We start from the raw sequence: 21,149 nt of genomic DNA on the forward strand, positions 1-21,149 counted from the left end.
CTTGTGGTGCCCTGAACAGGATCTCAAGATCTTGGCTCAAAAGCACAGAGATTTTTTTTAAGTCAATAGGCAACTGTGAATTTCTTTTTTTTTTTAATTTATTTATTTGAGAGCGACAGACACAGAGAGAAAGACAGATAGAGGAAGAGAGAGAGAATGGGCACGCCAGGGCTTCCAGCCTCTGCAACCGAACTCCAGACGCGTGCGCCCCCTTGTGCATCTGGCTAACGTGGGACCTGGGGAATCGAGCCTCGAACCGGGGTCCTTAGGCTTCACAGGCAAGTGCTTAACCGCTAAGCCATCTCTCCAGCCCGAACTGTGAATTTTTAATCCATGAAAAGAATAGAAGAGATAATATGACCAAGCAGGAAATGAACGCTGGTGGCTTAAGAAGGGCATTTCACTTATTTTATTCTTAAATTTAAGAAACAGACAATGATTAACTTCGAGATTACAAAGAGCAAAAGCAGATCATTTTGCATGGGAATGGAAGCTAGAGCTGAAAACTGCAATTACATAACAGTTTCCAGGATAGCCACAACTTAAATGGAGAGTTCAGATACTGGCCATGATGTCATACATTTGAAAAAACAAAACAAAACATCTCTTAAAGTTTAAGGAAGTAATTTGAATTAACCCCTTTGGGAAAGGATAGAAGCCTTTATGGGATTGGAAGAAAACAGGTAAGAAAACAATTAAATTTGGGATTGGAAGTATAAACAAAGCTGCAATTCACTCCTGGACAGTTTAGTTGCAGGTGGGATGTGGACTGTATCCTTCAAACTTACTGTCTGTGGTCATATGCCAGCAGTTTTCAGCCTTCCCCTTATTAATTTTGGAGTGAGGTGGTCATCACAAAGGGGTTGATCTTTGTAGTGTAGATAGTTTAGCGGTACCTCTGACCTCTGTCCACTAGGTGTCAGTACGCCCCTCTAGTTTTAACATCCCAAAATGTCTTCTAATGACCGACTGGTGGGAGCATTGCCCTTGATTAGTTCCTAGCTGAATCTTATTAGAACCTTGTGTCAAGTGTTGAAAGAAAAGTCGTCAGGTAGCCGGGTGTGGTGGCACACACCTTTAATCCCAGCATTCTGGAGGCAGAGCCAGGAGGTCCACTATAGGTTTGAGGCCAGCCAGAGGACTACAGAGTGGGTTCTGGGAAGAAGAAAAGTCGTCAGGTTACACAAGAGTTCCAATCACAGATGAAGATGAACAAATGATGATGAATGAATTTCACGGACTATTTGCATGCTGCGCCGCACACCACTGTTAAGCTCCTGCATTGGATAGTAAATTTCATGGCCCTTGAGTACCACAGCGAGCACGGAAACTGCCCTTCCTACTCCGTGGTCCTGACTTGTCTAGACCGCCTCTGCTGTCTGCCCTGGCACGGCCACCCTGGCCACCTCTTCACCTTGCTGGGTCACTTCATTCCCAGTTTGGATGTGTTCGTAGATCCAGGGAAGCACCTTACTAACATCTGTGAAAATGCCTGGAGACCCTTGCTCCTTCTTCTGCTTATTGTTTCTCCAGCTCCGACCACAGCCCAAGCCCCAGGAGGTCACGCCAGCCAGAGTCCACATTCCTTTCTTATTCTGGCACATGAGTGACCCTCCTGAATCTCCCTGTAAAAGAAAGAAAGTTCTGTTACCATTGTCAGTGCCTGCGCCTCCTTCACTCTTTCCCCGGCAGGGTGCTGGATGAAGATCAATGACAACCTTACTTCTAATAATTTGGACTCAGGGGTTGGGGAGAACAGTCAGGCACAACTCCCATAAGGGCTTCAAACGTCTCCAAGGTCATCAGTTCATTGCTGGTCCTTCCCAGCCATTCTAGGCTTTCATCAGAGCAGCAAAATTTCCTCAATTTCTTCTCCATACAGATTCAGAGAAGTCTTGCCCAGTGATAAAACTGACCTCAAGTCTTCATCAACATAGAGAAAGGCAGACAATTTCTTCACATGCATTAACTGGAAACCTCTAAAAATAGGTCAGTTCAGGCATCCTTCAGGGGTGGGGGGAACCCTGAGTACCCCATTCTTGATACTATCTCTGATTTTCTTTAAGTAAAATATAAAGAAGACCTCTTCTTAATGACATTCCCTGCTCAAAACAGATTGTTAAAACTCTCCCCTTTATTTTGACTTGCTTTCTCCTGTTTACTTCTAAGTCTTCTTTCTGGGCTCTAGTTTAATCTGGAATCAGCTTTTCTAGGCTACTCACCTGCTAACAGACCTGCCGGGGCCCATCAGTACACCTGTCCCCACTTACCTGACACGCGTCTCTCCCTCCATCGGGTGAGCCTGTGCAGAGAAAGGTCTTTCCACTGATGGGATTCTTTAAGATCAGCAGAGCTGCCTCACACTTCTCCTGAGTCAAAATAGGCAAGTTCACTTCCTGCAAGACCTGAGGGAGGGCACCATCTGGAACAAAAGGAGAGGCCCAGTAAGACACACTGTTCACCTTTCTGAGTTGAAGATGTCCATTTGATCATCATCAACTGGGCATAGATTGTATCTGGAAAGACCTAAATTTCTTAGTTCCATGAAACATTCTCTGCTTTTCAAAATGTTTATATGGTTGTGTAAGGGATTTAATTTAAAAATGTGATATTGGGCTGGAGAGATGGTCCACTAGCTTAGGCACTAGCTCGAAAAGCAGAACAGCCAGGGTTCGATTCCTCAGTACCCATGTAAAGCCATATGCACAATGTGGCACATGCATGGAACTCATTTGCAGTGGCTAGAGGCCCTGGTATGACCATTCTCTGTCCCTCTCTTTTCTTCTAAATAAACGAATAAGTAAAAACTATTATTTTAAAAGATGGGTGTGGTGGCACACACCTTTAATCCCAGCACTCCGGAGGCAGAGGTAGGAGGATCACCGTGAGTTCAGGGCCACTCTGAGACAATAGTGGTTTCTAGGTCAGCCTTGGTTAGAGTGAGAGGCTACCTCAAAAAACCAAAAAAAATAAATAAATAAAAATTTTTTAATGTGGTACATATACACAATGAAGTTTGCTCAGCCACAAACACAAACAGAATTATGAAATTTATAGAAACTGTAACCCAGGCTCAGAAAGACAAATATTGTGTATTCTCGACCACACATGGATTCTATTTTTTATATGTGTGTATTTGGGGAATGTATGCGGGTGTAGAGGCAAGGAAACTAGAAAGGGGCCCAGAGGGAAAAAGGGAGGATTTAAGGGAGAGGGCTTGGGAGGGTCACAGGACACATGTGATTTGAAAGTGGGAAGGGGAATATGGGGGCGGAAGGGCGTACACAGGGATAGAACCCAGGAGACTGGAGAAGTGGGGCCGGAGAGAGGCCAACCAAAACTGAGCGTGCGTAGAAGTGACACAAGGGAGCCTGCTGCGTTGGAAGCTAATTATACAATACAATAGAAATTTCTATATTCTGACTATTCACTGTGAAGTTCTGTTCTCTGACTGAGAGGAAGAATACGGGCGTTCTTGCCTTCAGTCAGGCGCCCCCATCCTGCAGTTGTGCAAACAAGTCCAGCTCCAAAGTGCTCCCCAGGCTCTGGAAGACAGATGGGCCTCGCCACGTGGCCTGCAGGGAAGACAGAGGAAGGACTTGTCTCATTTGTGTGAGAGACCTCCAGAAGTCACACACCAAGTGGTATCTAAGTGGCCTCCAAAGACCTTTGAAGAGTTGCAGAAGCCAAGTCTAGCATATCCTGGGGCCACTTGTCCAGCCCCTCTCTCCGAACTCCACATCATCCTACATCCAGAACTATAGGCAGATGGAGTTTCAGGTAGGGGACCCTCCAAGCAAATCCCTGTCTCCCAGTGTGTGACCCAGAAGGCCTGGGCATATACTGTACACCAGGGGAAACACTATGTGTCAAAAGTTATGGGGATGAGGGCTGGAGAGATGGCTTAGCGGTTAAGTGCTTGCCTGTGAAGCCTAAGGACCCTGGTTCGAGGCTCGGTTCCCCAGGTCCCACGTTAGCCAGATGCACAAGGGGGTGCACGCGTCTGGAGTTTGTTTGCAGAGGCTGGAAGCCCTGGCGCGCCCATTCTCTCTCTCTCCCTCTATCTGTCTTTCTCTCTGTGTCTGTCACTCTCAAATAAATAAATAAAAATTAAAAAAAAAAAAGTTATGGGGATGAACTTTCACTAGACCCTTACAGGAAACACCTGAACCACAAGACCCTGGAGGGTAAGATCAAGACTAACCTAAATCTTCTACATCTTCCCTCCCTCCCTCTCCCCCTCCCCCCCCCTAACTCTTGTATATTAGTTATGTTTTTCCTCATTTTCTTAGTGGGCACTGACCTGTAACCCCCACTTCCAGCTTGGGGCTATCATCCACAATGAGCTTTTGATCAGAGAAACCTACAAGGTTTCCTAAAACAATGACAGACTTTTGTCAGAGTACTTGATGACCCACCAAAAGTCAGTGGTAAGACCCAATTGCTGAAGACTCCATACACAGCTGACATGTAAAATCGAACGGCATGGCTGGAGGCCAGGAGAGAGTCAGTCCCCAGACAGTCAGTGTGTCTAGTGCCAGAAGGTGCTACATGGGTGACTGGGGAAAATGACCAATATCTGTCTAAGCAACTCATGGTCCAACCTAATTAGCAACAAATAACCTGTTGTGATGCCCACACAAGTGCAATAGTGGCACACAGCCAGGGTGGGGAACCAGATGCTCTTGATTTGGCTAACTGATCCCCTCAGTGGTACTAGACCCATAGCTGGAGCTGGGAAACAAGTCAGAACCATATCCAAACATAAGCCCGCTCTCCAATATCAAGCTACCATTAATCACGGGGTATAAGAGGGCCTACACCTATTAAACTCTATATCAAAAAAGTAAGTGTTATCTCAATTTTACAGGTGCTAACTTACTCTCTGTTGGAGAATCTGCTTCTCTTTTTCAGATAGATGCAGATCCTAACGAGAGAACTGCCCCAACATACCTCAAAAGGGGCCCGACTGAAACTAAGGACAATTGGCGAAACAAGCAAGGGTGCTGTTTTCCTGATGAACCAGATACCAGCACAAAGGGGAAGGAGACCAACACAGAGAAAAATCAACTCCTACCAAATCATAAAGCCAGAGCCTCAGGGCCCCCAACACCTCATCACTGAAGCAGACCAAAAATGAATCCAACAAGGCTCAGGGAAATTTTGCAGAAGAGGGGGCGGAAAGAATGTCAGAGCCACATTTTGGGTCATGATATGCAGAGACATTTATCGTACTAATAACTGTGGGCTAACTCCACAATGCATGACCCATATACCTCAACAAGGAGGGTCCATTGGGAGGGGGTAGATCATGAATGAACCTAAACAATGGTACCAAACTGCCTGTATTTGCTGAAAAGAAAACTAATAAATTAAATTTAAAAACAAACAAACAAAAAAAAGTTATGGGGAGTATGGGGCAGACAATTCAGGGTGCTCTTCAAATGCTTACCGAATTGGAAGCCCCCTGCCACCTTCAACAGGGCGATGTCGTATTCCATGGGCTTTCTGATAGAGAACTGGGGGTGTATGAGGCTGGTCTCAATGGTGAGTGTTTGTTCTCCTGGCTCAGTCTGGCTCAAGTCATGTTCTCCAGCAGTAACAGTCAACGTTGATGCAATGTTTCTGTGAAGAGGGAGGAGAAAAACAGGGAATTTCAATGGGCTTCTGAGCACAGTTGCAAATGGTGACAAACTGGCCTCTTTGAATAACATGGGTAGAGGCAGGAGGCTGCTGAACCAAGAAAGTGAGAGTGACTTTGGGGCTAGTTAATGGTAGAGCCAATGATACGATTTATTAGTATTTTCAATGTTATTTGTAGTCAGCTGGTGATGCATATACATTGGAATTCAGGGCTCTGAAAGGTATAGGAGACTTTATTCAGCTATTAAGTTGACCCAGTCATAATGATTTGTGATTCTCAGTAAGTATGCCACTTTGCTGTTCAAGAGCTCATGAGGTGTGCATATTATGAAGGGAAGCAGCATCCCTCTATGTCCTAGAGTGCACACACGCTCCACAATTGGGGGCTGCTCATAATGACAGAAAGAGGGATCTTCTGTTTTCCTCCTTTATCTTGTAACTTAGGAGTCTCACATGTCATGGGCAGTACACCATTTTCCTGGGTCAATGTTGTCTGGGAAGAACTTAATAGGGTGTGATTAGATGAAGTAAAACTTTGAGTTTGCTATTTTTTTGTTACTCTTTATTTCCAGAGCTGATACCTTAGAAAGGAAATCATTTATCTTGGAATACATTCTTGGATCTTGGGCATGTCAAGCAACTAATCTAATACATAGTATTTCTTTAACCTACTGCTTATTATACTGCAAAGACATTATCAATTATCTATCTCTCATCAATCAATCTATCTAATCTAATCTAATCTAATATAATATAATCTAATATAATCTATGAAGCTCTTTTCACATAAGAGGCAGAGTCTATGTTGCCCGAGCTCCTGGACTTGAGCATCTTCCTACTTAACCTCTCAAGTATCTGGGATTACAGGTATGTGCCATCATACCTGGTTAACTCTTATTTAATAAAAATATTTGATTTTTATTTATTTCACAGAGAAAGAGGGAGAGAGAAAACGGGCACCCCAGCCACTGCAAACAAACTCCAGACACGTGAGCCCCCTTGTGCATCTGGCTAACATGGGTCCTGGGGAATCGAACCTGGATCCTTTGGCTTTGCAGGCAAATGCCTTTGACAGTAAGCCATCCCCCCGGCCCAACTCTTCTTTCTAAGTAAGAATGTTTCGAGGCTAGGCACCATCTGAGGCACTGCTGTATCTTTAGTACCTGCTAGCAGCTGGCACAAAGTAAGCATCCAAGAAATGTTTGCAGACTTGAAATAAAAGTGGAAAGTTATGGGGATATGATCTTGATTACAGTCCAGTGTATGCATGCAACCCTGACAATAGAATATTTGGATTATATAGAAAGTTTATAAAGGATGGAACTTGAATAGAGCCACCAGGAAGGAAGACGTGAGTTGCCTACGTTATAGCTTACTGGACTGCCTTTGTTTCCTTTCAGCCACATTTTAGGATGTATAATGAGTTGGGTAATCATTTTGGCTGAAAAAATGTGAAAGCTGGAAGAAAGCTTTCAAAACTCAATATTTGAATATTCTTATTCTTATTCTTCTTTTTTTTTTTTTTTGCAAAGAGACTATTCTGTACTAAGTTGGTAGGTATTACCCTACAATTTCACCAAGCTCCATTTCTGTCCTACAATTAAGTTGTTCCCCTATTTTTTCCTCTTTTTTTTTTCTTTCTGGTTTTGAGGACTCAACCAAGGGTTTTAAGCTTGCCAGGTTAAGTAAGTATTCTTCTACTGAGCTGGCTCCTCAGCCTCCTCCCCTGTGCTTTGGCAAGGTGATTGCTCCTGATTCCAAGGGAGAAGAAGGGGTGATCTGGTCTCCGCTCACCAGCCAAGCCTTTCTTACCTCTTTGCAACACAGTGAGCAGCGGTGATCACCCACTGTGAGGAGATGATGGATCCTCCACAGATGTGTTTCCTTCCTTGTCTCAGAGACACCTAGATCACAAAGACTGTGAGTGATTGAAAATTCATGCCCAGGATCCCCCAGAATATGGTGGTTAGTATGCTCTAAAAACCGATCCAATATCTTAATCACAATTGTCATAATGTCTGCACTATGATAGGGCAAAACCCACACACTGTAAGGCAGAAAGAAGAATGGAGCTAGGACCCAGAATAATACTTCTAGTTCTGGGCTAACGATGGGTTGCCAATTTGGGATAATTAGTCAGAATACTTTCAGTACAGTTGGCAGTTAGAATAGGTATTTATTTATTTAGGATTATAATACTGTTGCCCCAAGTCTGTGGCTCTAACAATATGACCAATATCTGGAAATGAAGAAAAATAAGTAGGAAATATACCAGAATCCAGCTGAACAGGTTTGGGGAAATGGGGAAGAGAGGACGAGGGGTCATTTCAACACATATTCCCCTTCCTCAAAACCTCCTGGAGAAGTAGCTTGGGCATACCATTTTCTCATGCTCTTAGTGAACCACCTGACTCCTAGAAGTTCTTCAGGCCTGTGCTTTAGTTGGCCTTTCCAACACACTTTATTTTTCTTTCAAGGTAGGGTCTCACTCTGGCCCAGGCTGATCTGGAATTCACTATGTAGTCTCAGGGTGGCCTCGAACTCATGGCGATCCTCCTACCTCTGCCTTCCGAGTGCTGGGATTAAAGGTGTGCGCCACCATGCCCGGTTTCCAACACAATTTCTATCTTTGGCTTAACTTATTCATAATGTGCAATTTGATACCAAGTAAATACTTTCAGTGAATATCTCCATATATATATATATATATATATATATATATATATATATATATATATATATATATATATATAAAATTTGTGTGTGTGTGTGTGTGTGTGCATGAGAGAGAGAGAGAGAGAGAGAGAGAGAGGGAGAGAAAGAGAGAGAGAATGGGTATGCCAGAGCCTCTAACCTCGGCATATGAACTCCAGATTCATGTGCCATCTGTGCATCTGGTTTATGTGGGTCCTGGGGTATCAAATCTAGGTTCTTTGACTTTTCAGGCAAGTGCTTTAAGTGCTAAGCCATCTCTCCATACACACATTTTTGGTATTTGAAAAAGAGAAACTTACTAGATTTGTTCACCTTGTATGTATGTATGTGTGCATGCATGTATGTGTCTATGTGTGCATGTTCCAGTGTGTGTGTGTGTGTGTGTGTATGTGTGTGTGTGTGTGTGTATGTATGTAGGCACACATGCACACATAAGCACCTGTGTATGAAGGCCAGCAGACAACTTTGGTTGTTTCTCAGTTGCCATCATTCTTTTATAAAAGAGTATCTCTTTGGCCTGGCACCAAGTAAGTTAGACTTATTGGCCATCAAGTCTATTTCTATCTATCCATTACTGAGATTAGAAGCACCTACCACCACATTAATATTTTTATATGAGTTTCCATATTTGCATGGAGAGCACTTTATCAACTGAGCTATTTTCTCAGCCCAAGTTGTCCACTCTTAAGCAAAAATTATCTATGAACAATCAAAAAGAAAAAAAATTCAAACAGTGAAGTACAAAAACGTGCTTCATCTATCACCTATCATCATCATCATCGATCTATACGTAGGAGATTGAATGTTTAGCGTTTCTGAAGCTCTGGATTTGATCCTCTGCACCAAAATAAGCAAATAAGCAAAACCTTCAAATACATCAGAGATGAGATGGAGCACAACAAAGACAAGCAAGCAGGAGTCAGCATAATCCTTCTTTTTTACACTTTTTTCTTTATTATTATTAACAACATATTTCATATGGATACATCATGTGTTGGTACCCTCCTCCCTGCCCCCATTCCACTGGGGACGCTCCTCAGTGGGGTTGCAGGTATTCTCCATGAGGCTGTGGATTATGCACTGTGGAAGTAGCAGTCAGGTACTTTTGGGGGTGGGGGGAATGTCTCTGGACATGGTGTCTCAACCTGTGGCCCTTACACTCTTTCCAGCCCCTCTTCTGCAAAATTCCCTGAGCTGTGGTGGGTGAGTTTTAAGTCTACTTCAGAGCATCACCTTTCTTATGATTTGAACATGACTTCTGAATTAACCAGATGACCAATGCAGCAAGTAACCAACTGACCAACCAATGATTCAATCAAGTACTTGATCATTTTATCCCATAGCAATGCCTGAGCTCTTCAGTCAACCTACTGAGCACAAATTCAGTCAGCCAGCCATTATGATTGCTAACCTGATTGGACAGAGAAGAGTCTGTCCTAGAGGCTGGTAAAGCACACCTGTGGGGGTGTCTGTGAGGTTATTCCCAGAGAGGGCTAAGGGAGAATAACCTGAGTGTGGGCAGTACTCTCCCACAGGCTGGGGAGGTGAGTGGAATGAACCCTGTACAGACAGAAAGGTAGCACAGGCATTTCCTTCCTTGGGCTCCAAAGTATAGATCTGAGTGACCACCAGTGGAACCATCTGAAACTGCGAGACAAATAAATATTTCCTCCTTAAGTTGTTATGTCAGGTATTTGGACACAGTGACATAGAGCTTATTATCATGACCATGAGTATGTATTAATTAGTAACTGACTCAAGAGGAGTAAATATATAAAGACAGAATGCCTTAGTTGCAAAGCTAAGAAGTGAGATTACAATAAGGTTACCAGTGTAAGGAAAACTAAACGACTTTCAAAGACAGTAAATGCATTTAGGTTTTTGAGATAGGGTCTCCTTCTAACTAAGGCTGACCTGGAATTCACTATGTAGACTCAGGGTGGCCTGGCCTAAAACTCATAGCCTTCCTCCTACCTCTGTCTCCCAAATGCTGGGATTAAAGGTGTGTGCCACCACACCTGGCTTTATATTTTATTTTTATTTATTTGAGAGCTAGAGGGAGGGAGGGAGGGAGAGAGGGGGGGAATGAGCATGCCAGGTCCTCTAGCCACTGTAAATGAACCCCAGATGCATGCACCACCTTGTGAATCTGGCTTATGTGGGTACTGGGGAATGGAACCTAGGCCCTTTGGCTTTGCAAGCAAGTGTATTAACTGCTAAGCCATCTCTCCAGCCCTCAAAATATATTTTTTTAACTCCTTACATTGGGATTTCAGTCTCAGGGCTCAAAAGTTTGGAGTAGCTTTTACTGGTTGTAACATGAGTCAATAATGCATGTAACCATTTTGACAAAACATTTTTCTGGGCTCAACTGATGCCCATCAAGAGAGATTTGGATTTGTATACATGCCCCAGAGATTGTTCTAGAAGTGTAGCCAGAGGAGTACTGATAAGTAGCATGTGATTTGGAGAGACTCCTTAGACATCTCACAATCCATCCACTAGAGAAGTTTCCCCAAGACTCACCTGCCAAGGATAGGAACCCTTCTCCACTTGGCTTCCCCCAATAATGCGGCTGAAAGTGCTAAAGTCATTCCAAGACTGGGCCTTAACCAGACTCTGCCCACAGTTAAGAGCTGCAGAAAAAACAAGACAAACATTGAGTCATCAGATAGTTTCTAAAACTAAGAGACCCACAAAACTCCTGTGAGCAAGAAAAAGCAAAATCCACACACAGAGTGCCTAGAACAATCACAAGATAACTTTAGGTTAATTACTAGGATGGATGGTGACCTTCAGTGGAAATAATTACTCAATTTTTGTCACATGGAGATATGTGTCATCAAAAGATGACTTTTCTGATGCAAAAGATGAGGGACTCAGGGACAGATCTGTACTAGGTTATCAGGAGTGCAGCCTCTTTTCATTCTGAGATCTCTGACCTGAGGGGAGGGATTCCTCAGAACACCCTGTACTTCCCAAAGACATTTATCATATGTTAGCACAGATATTTCTGTCTTTCAATCAGACTAGATTGTGGGATCTTCAGAGATAGGAATTTATCTTTTTCTGTTTTCTCTTGCTTACTTTTTCTCCTTTCCTTCCTTCCGTTTCCTTCCCTTCCTCTGTTCTTCCTTCCCTTCCTCCATTCCATTAATTTTTTTTTCAGACAGTCATCTTACTATATAGCCCAGGCTGGCCTCAAACGCATGATCCTCCTGCCTCTATCTTTTGGGAATTGGAATTGGGTGTAGGTGTGTACCACTATACTTACTTAAGAATCTAATTTCAGGCATGCCTTTATGCACAATATATATCACAGTTCTTTATGCATAGAGCAGCTCAGTTAACTTATTGAGGCTATAGTTTGCCTTAGATTGTAATTGTGTTTTACTTCTCTGTTCCACCCAGGAGTCTGAGTCTGTGTCTCCCATCTGTGATGCCTACAACACAGTCAGATATTAATAACTCTTACTGAATTGATTTCTCCATAAGGCAAGAAAGTGATTGGAGAGTGGATTGCAGATGGTCCTGATTCTCATGCCCATGATAAGACATGCACTTGTTGGAGACTTTCTCTTCTTTATCCCTGAAGAAGTTGCATTATGCATTTGCCCTCTGTGGCTTTTCTGACTTCTCAGCTTAAAGACAGGCTTGATCAAATTTGCTTCCCTCCACTGGCTGTGTTAATAGTGACAAGTATTTCATTCCTTGTTCAGGTGATTGTTTCCCAGGTCACTTTTTAGGAGAGTATGGGAAATACTCATTATCACTCTACTTCTTCATATGGACTCTTGAATCCTCACTGACCACTTCATCGAGAAGTCCCTCATTTCCTCACACTGGGTGGAGGGTCTCTCCCACCTATTGGGTAACACTCCTGTCACCTTTAGGTAGTATTTACTATGCTTCACAGTGATAGTCAATTGTTCGGCTCCCTAGTTGGACTATGAATTACTTGAGTAAAAAAAATTATGTTGCATCTCTGTTTCTAAGGGCCATCAAGATTACCACCATACAGGATGCATCAAAATACTTGAAAGGATGAACAAACAAATCCTTAAGAGGACAGCTACTTAGATCACCATGTTAAGATACACAGAGCTCTTTCCCATGATTTCTCATTTAATCCCCAATCTATGCCTACAAACCAAATGCTGTCCTTTTCATATTGCGGATGTGAAAACTTGCAATTAAAGCAATGTGTGGTAAACAGTGGCAGTCTTTTTTATACAATTTTGAACTCAGTGCAGACAGGACAAATGATCAAAAGTTGTTTTTTTTTTCCCAACTGCCTCAGCTGAATGAGTCATAAATATATGAGATACAAAATGCACTATTTTCTGAACTCACTGAAGCAAAGACAGAAAACATGTTGATTCCCTGGGTTGACATTAGTCTGACCACAGAATAACCTGCCAGGAAGTGTTTTCAGCCTGTGGGAAGCAGGGGGGAAAGGCTAGCTACAGTATACTTCAGTGAACATGCTTTATTTCTAAGCAAGAGAATTTCCCCAAAGATTAAAATGCTTCCAGACCTATGAGGATTTCCAGAATTTGCTCCATGAAAAAAAGCTGGGATTTTGTAATGTGCCCAAATAAATAAACAATGAATAATCCCAGTTCACTTGGTAACAAGTAGGTGAAAAACACAATTCTAGTTTGTTACCAAAATATTTTACCTTCATTTCATAGACCAATTGAGTGAGCAAAATCCAAGAAATAGTCTCATGAAAAACAGATTTCTAAAATAATTTGCTTTCCTTATTTTCCCAAATAAACACAGTAGAATTATTACTCTGATTATTAACAAGGGTGATTTCAGCAGACAAAGAACAAAGGTAGTTACAAGCTTCATTTGAGACTTACCTTCAGGGAGAGAGAGGGTTGCAGAATGCCCTCGTTCCAAGAAGACCATTCCTAGTAGTAAAATCAACTTGTTTCTGCTTATAGACATTTTGAGAATGTTTCCCCTGAACTTTTACAGAGACTAAAGAAAACAAAGGTAGAACCCTTGGGAGAACAATTTAAAACCAGCTTACTCATTAACCAAGACATGAGGCATTCATCCATGTCCATATGACATTTCTGAATGTGGTCTTCTACAAATATCTTCTGCAAGATCTGGAGAAACAACTACAGAACAAAGTATTGCTTGAGAAGAATTATGCATCCTTTTCTACCAACGTTGATTCCCCGCGAGTGTTTCTGGCTTAGTAAAATCGTTGGTACTTGAGGCTTCTGCATTCATGGCTTGATCCTTTTATAGGTTACCACTTTCTGCAAAAGAATTGAGTATAACACTTGTACCTTCCTACCTTGTTGCAAAAAACCATGAGAACATACCAAAACATTTTTCTTTATCTTATTTTCCAAGTGTAACTGGAAGGCTATTATTTCCGTGTGTTATTGAGGGAGCGATGTTAGCACATTCAGAAAGTTATGCTGTTGGATGATTGCTTAGCATGCTGCGCATTGAAGTATTTGGGATGCTTCATTTTCCTAGTTTGTTGTATTTCTAGAAAGCCAGCAATTTTCACTTCTGTATCTCGTAGATGTGTAGACACAGAAAAGTGACCGTGGTGATGTCTGTTTTTTTTTTTTTTTTTTTTTTCTTTTCTGGGCAAGACCTTGGTACATAATGGGAACTGGCCAATGTCACATATAATCACTTAGGAAGATGAGATGTTTCTGTCGACTTTCCAGAAGTTATGTATTCAAAATAACAAGTGACAAACTAGACATAATTTTCTTATGGCAAACTTCTCCATGGACAAAACTAATCTAGGAAACTTAAAACCTATACACATAAAAATGCAAAAAGGAAAATTTCAATGTCTCAAATCCATGACACACTTAGGTAATAGTTATGGAAATAAGGGAAATCAAACTCAATTGAGGCTTTGTCCTCAAATACCTTAATCTGAAGCCAAAACTTTGGGTTTTTAAATTTTGGGGTACTGTCAGCCCCAGGAGTATGAAAAAAGTCAGTGCTTAAGCCATAATTAAAATCTCAGTCTTTTTTGGACAATTGCCCTTGAACATTCTCTTGTCCTCATATCAATCATTTTCCAGAGTAACTTGTCTAGGAATATAACTATTCTGACTACAAATTGGCTAAGTCATATCTAACTTTTTTATACTACTAACTACCAAAAGTACAGTAAGATGTGCCTTGAGCCCAGGATCTGCCAGGGTTAAGAGTCATAAGTAGACTAGAGGCTCCTGTGTGTGCTGTGATCTACTGTTGGTCTCTACGCTTATGGGATAATGAGACTGAAATCTAGATTGGAAAGTTGGGAAAGTGAAACACTTTCCCTTTTTATGCATGAATGGAACATTTTTTTTTTTTTTTTTTTTGCCAACATGTCAAAAAGAATTCCTTTCACAGCCATGTGTGCTTTCTTGCCAGATGCCTTGGGAGCAAGAGCTTTCTGGGCAGAACCTTCTGGCACTTCGGGCCTTGGGAGGAGGTGCTGTCTTCTGACCTGGGCTTTCTGGGCAGGTGCCCCCTGGACACAGCCGCCTCCTTTCGCTGGGACTTTCGCTTCAGCCACAGCTTCCACTGCGGTCACCGCCTCAGGTGCGGCTTCAGGAGCAGCGTTGAGGATACCTGTTCTCTGAAGTTTCTTAACTCCATTCTTAATTATTCTGTTCCTTATTTTCTTTGCCTTCCTGCTTTTGAAATGATCAAAATATGCCATGTTGGCATTTCTTCCTCTGGCTTCAATCTTCTCGACCTATTTTGTGTCCAACCATTTCGTATTGATATCTTCCTTTTCCCAGGCTTTGCGCACATACTTCTGTTGGGCACTGGGTGGAAACTTGAGGGTGAAGTGGTCAGTGAGCTACATGCATTTGAAAGGAGTGACCTGTCCCCTTACTCAAGTTCAATGTCCAGCTACCAAAATCATGTTCTGACCAATAAGGTCTATAGTCATAACCAGCTTTCCCTCATGAGGCCTAAAGGAGATGTAGGCCATAAGCCACCTGGCCAACCTCCACAAACACCTGAACACCATGTTGAAAGCATTGGGTAAGAAGCAAATGGGGCATTTTATTTTTAAATATTTTTTATTGGTAACTTCCATAATTGTAAACAATATCCCATGGTAATTCCCTCCCTCCCCGCACTTGCACCTTTGAAACTCCACTTTCCATCATATACCCTGCCCCTCTCAATCAGTCTCTCTTTTATTTTGATGTCATGATTTTTTTCTTCCTATTATGATGGTCTTGTGTAGGTAGTGCCAGGCACTGTGAGGTCATGGATATCCAGGCCATTTTGTGCCCAGAGGAGCACATTGTAAGGAGTCCTACCCTTCCTTTGGCTCTTACATTCTTTCTGCCACCTCTTCCTCAATGGACCCTGAGCTATGGAAGGTGTGATAGATATATTTCAGTGCTGAGCACTCCTCTGTTGTTTCTTCTAAGCACCATGGTGCCTTCTGAGCCATCCCAAGGTCACTGTCATCTGAAAAGAGAAGCTTCTCTAACCAAAAGTAAGAGTAGTATTGACATATGGGTATGAACATTAATAGAAGTGCTTACTGGGCAGTTTGGTGAACATACTAGATACTTTTAGCCAGACAGCAGCAGATGTTACACTCCTAGGGCTCATGACTATCCCTATTGTAGGTTTTAAGTATCAGGGATATATTCTTTCCCATGGAGTGGCCCTCTAGTCAAATAAGAGGGCGGTTGGTTTCCCTCAAAACAGATGTGCCACTATTGCACCCATTGGCTCATTTGGCCCGGCTGGCCAAATAAAAGGCTTTCAGTATCCACTGTTGGGTACCTTCACTGGTGATTTCTCTCTCCCCCATTGAACTGTATGCAGTGTGGCTTTTTCCAGATTTTTGTCAACTGGTCTAATGGAGGTGGTTTTCACTTAGCTCCAGCAGGGTTTTTCAGTGACTTTGCAGCTCAAGTATGTGGAGTCTTCAGCAATAGGGTCTTACCATATATTCCTGTTGGGAAACTTCGGCAATGTCCTGTAATGTTTTGGGGGCATCAGGGATCTCACTGGCTACCAACTCATTGGAAGGTATCCCATCCATGGCACTGAAAATTTTCTAGTAACAATCTATGGCTCCTGTGTGTTCCACTGTCCAAAAATATGGGGCATTTTAAATTGATTATCACACAGAAATATGAGTTGCTCTTTCTTATTTCTTCATTTTAGGAAAAATGTGCTTCAATCTCTTGTGTCAACCGACTGAACTTATGTGCTACCTGAAGTTGGGTATTAAGAACTTGACATCTCTGGAGGTGGATACATTGGTATGAAAATTGTTTATATTGGAGAGTGCACACCAGGATTGGAGATATGATATTTCTATAGGGTAGGCTACTCAAGCCTTTCAGAGTTTTATGGACTGGCACAACTGGTGTACCATAGGAAGCTATGAATTTATTCAAGTGACTGTTCAGTATGGTGTCTATGAATTTATTCAAGTGACTGTTCAGTATGGTGTGTTGCAAGGCCAAAAAAAATTTTCTTGGAAATTTTGGATTAAAATATGCACAGAATATGGATTTGGGATTCAGATGATATTTTCATCTTGATCTGTAGATCTCCAAGTTGAGGAATTTGCATCCAAGTTTATTCTGAGCCCATGATGAAGAAGGCACAACAAGGAGAACTATGGAGCTGGACGATAGATTTTAGAAATTGTCCAGAATGCCAGAGGGGAGGTGGAACAGAATGAAGAGGTTTTGAGATATGCAGAACACAATGAGAAAAAGCTCAAATTGTGCCTAAGAGGTAATGCAAAAGGAGGTACAGAGGACATGTAATGTATGGAACATAATGGGCGACTTCAGCCTCATGTGAAAGTAGAGAGCTGTGTACTAGACCTCCAGGTGCCCACCACTGGGTCTCAACAGCTAGTCACATTTAACTTATCTCATTTTTTTTATAATGCACTCACCACTCCAAAAAAATTTGAAGCATATCTTGGGAAAAAATTATTTTTCTATAAACAATTCAGAATATATTTCTCAAAGATGAAGACATGCAAAACATAACAACAATACATGGAATTGTATAACTGAAAATTATAATTCTTCAATATCAAATATTAATCAATGGTCTTACAATTTCCTTTAAAATTGATTTGAGAGCTAAGGAGATTGCTCAGTACTTAAAGGTACTTGGTTTTAAAGCTTGATGCCCAGGTTTGATTTCCTAGTATCCACGTAAAGTCAGGTATGCAAAATGATGCATGCTTTTGGAGTTTGTTTGCAGTGACAGGAAGCCCTGGTGTGCCCATATAATCTCTCTCTCTCCTTAAAATTAAATGAATAAAAAGATTAAAAAAATAACTTGGTTGCTCAATACCTCAAGTCCAATATTTAGGGAAAATATGACTATGAAAATTGCAAAATAGAATTAAAAAGTGGATCACTTTCACACAGAGAAAGCTGTCATATCTATTCCTGCAGCTCTCTAAAGCCTGCCTGTAAGACACACAGTAGTGTTCAGGACAATAGTTCCAGGCACCTACCTGGTCATGGCTGCACCTTAGAAGTGACATAAATAATCACAGCGTAGCTCAGGCTAATTATGTTTAACTAAATCAAGTTTGAAAACCAATTAGATATTTGCATTAGTAATACTATTAATGAATAAGAGATAAGTGAAGCCCCTGAGATTTTAATGATATCTCAGCTAGTGCACTCATGTATGAAAGTATGAACACACCTAATTTCCACAATCTCACTGGATTTTCTCCCTCTGGATTGGCAATAGGATGCTAACAAAGATTTGTGTCTAGCAGTGCCTTACTTAGGCATACATTTCAAATGGCCCAACTCCTGAACAAAAAGACTCATTGCACAAAGATGATTCCTGGAAACTCCCCTCATATTTGACCATAGATGACAGTTAGGTTTGGATATTGATGCATAAAGACTTCATAAAGAAGCCTCAAGGCCTCTCTGAACAGATCTGGGCACCATAGACCATCACCTCTGCCCCTCCCGCAGGTGGTGGAGACTCGTGCTACTTCCTGAATGGCAGTAATAGAACAAACTGTATGGTCACCTTTAAAAATTTTTTTTACAGTTTTTTTCTTTATTTGAAAGAGAGAGAGAGAATGGCAGAGAGATGGAGAGAGGGAAAGAGAAAGGGGGGGGGAGATAACAGGTGTGCTAGGACCCCCAGCCACTGCAAATGAACTCCAGACCCATGAGCACCCTTGTGCATCTGGATTACATGGATCCTGGGGAAATGAACCTGGGTCCTTTGGCTTTGCAGGCAAGTACTTTAAGCACTGAGCAATCTCTCCAACCCTAGTCACCTTTAATCTATCACAAATCTGCCCCATCATCAGAACATCATAGTAATCTATCTTATATTATGCCAATGCATGATTACTCATGGTAATTCAGAGCTACGGAATTCAGATTAAGAAATACAAATTAAAACCCTAAACTGAAATCAAGAAAAAGCAATATAAAATGTTTGAGAGAACACTTAAAATTTTGGTCTTGCTATTGTTGTTTGTGACTCAGGGACTAAGCTGGCAGAAGACATTCCTAATCATCTTCCACTTCATAAGATAAGATACCATTCTATTGAGGTTAAAAGAAGGATTAAACAAAAAAGGGCTGGAGAGATGGTTTAGTGGTTAAGGCACATGCCTGCGAAGCCTAAGGATCCTGGTTTGATTCTCCAGGTCCCACGTAAGCCAGATACACATGATGGTGCATGTGTCTGGAGTTCATTTGCAGTGGCTAGAGGCCCTGGAGCGCCCATTCTCACTCACTCTCTCTCTCTCTCTCCTTCTTTATGTGTCTAATAAATAAATAAAAATAAAATCTTTAAAAAAAGAAGGAATCCTAGGCTCCTTAAGCAGTCAGCCAGCCATCTGAATCCATCAAATACTATCTCTATGGGTGATAACTGTGTTTGTATATCATGAAGCCTGTGACAAACCCTCTGGGAAATATCAGCATTAGAATAAAGTGTCACCCACAGTTTTATTTTTAATAAGCTACATGTTGAGTCAAGTATACCAATGATGAGGTCATTTAATTTATTGTAATATCCACTGTTTTTATTTCATTAGGTACCATCTAAAAAATATGGAGACTAGAAACCACACAACGGTAACAGAATTCATTATTTTGGGGCAAACAGAGGATCTTACACTTGGACTTATTTTCTTGGTAGCTTTTCTAAGAGGTTGCTCATTTGAGCAATACATTAGTTTCCCACTATCTTGGCTGTAGGTGACACCTCTGGACATGGATTATGGCATCAATTACCCAGATTACTTTGCAATGGGTATTAGAATAAATTAAATGACATCATCAATGATATACTTGATTCATCATTTAGCCTATTAAAAATCAAGCCGTGGATGTCACTTTATACTAATGTTAATACTTACCAGAGGGTTTACAACAGGTTTCATGATGCATGAACATAGTTATCACTCACAGATGTAGTATTTGGTCAATTCAGGTGGCTTGCTGACTGCCTAAGGTCCATATTTAAGAACTTGCTTGGTTATAGCTGTATACTTCTGCTAGTGTTGGACAATGTTCAATTTACCTCTATTATCATTTACATCGGAGCTGACACATATCTTCTCAAAATGCAAGGATTCCTTAGTTTTTGAATTTTATTTATTTATTTAAGAGAGAGTGACAGAGAGAGAGAAAGAGAGAGAGAAGAGAGAGGAGAGAGAGAGAGAGAGAGAAAGAGAGAGAGAGAGAGAGAGAGAGAATGGGTTTGCCAGGGCCTTCAGCTGCTGCAAATATGTCACCTCATGCATTTGGCTTATGTGAATCCTGGGGAATCAAACCTGGTTCCTTTGGCTTTTCAGGCAAATGCTTTAACCATTAAGCACTAACCACTAACCTCTAGCCCCAGGATTCTCTCTTTTAACCTCAATGGAATGGCAGCCTATGAAATGTCCTCTTACTAGTCAAGGGAGATAAGAAGGAAAATGTTCTGCCAGCTTAGTCCCTGAGTCATAAACAAGAGCAACACTAAGTGTCCTCTCAAACATTTTATACTGGTGTCTTTTGATTTAAGTTTAGGATTTGAATTTACATTTACATTCCTAAGGTCTAACTTACCATAAGAAATAACACATTGATAATAATATAGGATAAACATCTGTGACATTCTGAAACTATGACAGATTTATTTGTGATAGAGTAAAGTTGACTGATTGATTTGCTTATTATTGCCATTGAGGGAGGGGTCTGAGTTCCTATCACCTGGATTTAAGCAGGACTTGGTTTCTTGCTTGAGAAACAGACAGGACATTCTACAGTGCCCTGGAGGCTTCTTCATGAACCATTTATGTATAAATGTTACCTGCTGGTCAAATGTAATGAGAACAGGTTCTAGGAGTCACCTTTGTGCAGCACATCTTTGTTCAGGACTTTGGTCCATTTGAAATGGAGACCATAAGTACCACACCAGTAGACACACATCTTTGTTATCATCCTATTGAAATCCAGTGGGAGCAATTCCAGTGAGACTGAGGAAATTCAGAATGTTTATGCTTTCATAAGTGATTGTTCTGGCTGAGCTATTCATCAAACTCTCAGGAGCTTCATTTGTTCTTTTTATGATAGCCAAAAGAAATAATTAGTTTTGAAACGTAATTTGGAATTACATAATTAGCCTGAGCTATGATGTGATCATCTGTGTCATTTCCAAGAAATAACCATGACCAGGTACCTGGTGTTGACCTGAAGGCAGTTTTGTGTCTCATAGGAATTGTTTAGGCTGCTCTAGGAAGAGCTATGATAGCTTTTTCTATGTAG

The 21,149-nt window shown here is 41.4% G+C and overlaps 1 protein-coding gene across 1 annotated transcript; it reads right to left on the reverse strand.

The window, feature by feature from the left end:
* Positions 1-386: 386 nt before the first annotated feature.
* Positions 387-13,352, reverse strand: Ovch2 (ovochymase 2). The gene is made up of 7 exons (XM_004650700.2): positions 13,227-13,352; positions 10,885-10,994; positions 7,456-7,547; positions 5,453-5,625; positions 3,480-3,575; positions 2,271-2,422; positions 387-1,625 (listed from the first exon to the last, which is right to left on the reverse strand). The coding sequence occupies exons 1-7, from the start codon at positions 13,312-13,314 to the stop codon at positions 1,362-1,364; spliced, it is 975 nt and encodes a 324-aa protein (XP_004650757.2). The 5' UTR covers positions 13,315-13,352; the 3' UTR covers positions 387-1,361.
* Positions 13,353-21,149: the final 7,797 nt, after the last annotated feature.

This window comes from Jaculus jaculus, chromosome 3 (assembly GCF_020740685.1).
Source record: "Jaculus jaculus isolate mJacJac1 chromosome 3, mJacJac1.mat.Y.cur, whole genome shotgun sequence".
In the NCBI taxonomy this organism is placed as follows: Eukaryota; Metazoa; Chordata; class Mammalia; order Rodentia; family Dipodidae; genus Jaculus; species Jaculus jaculus.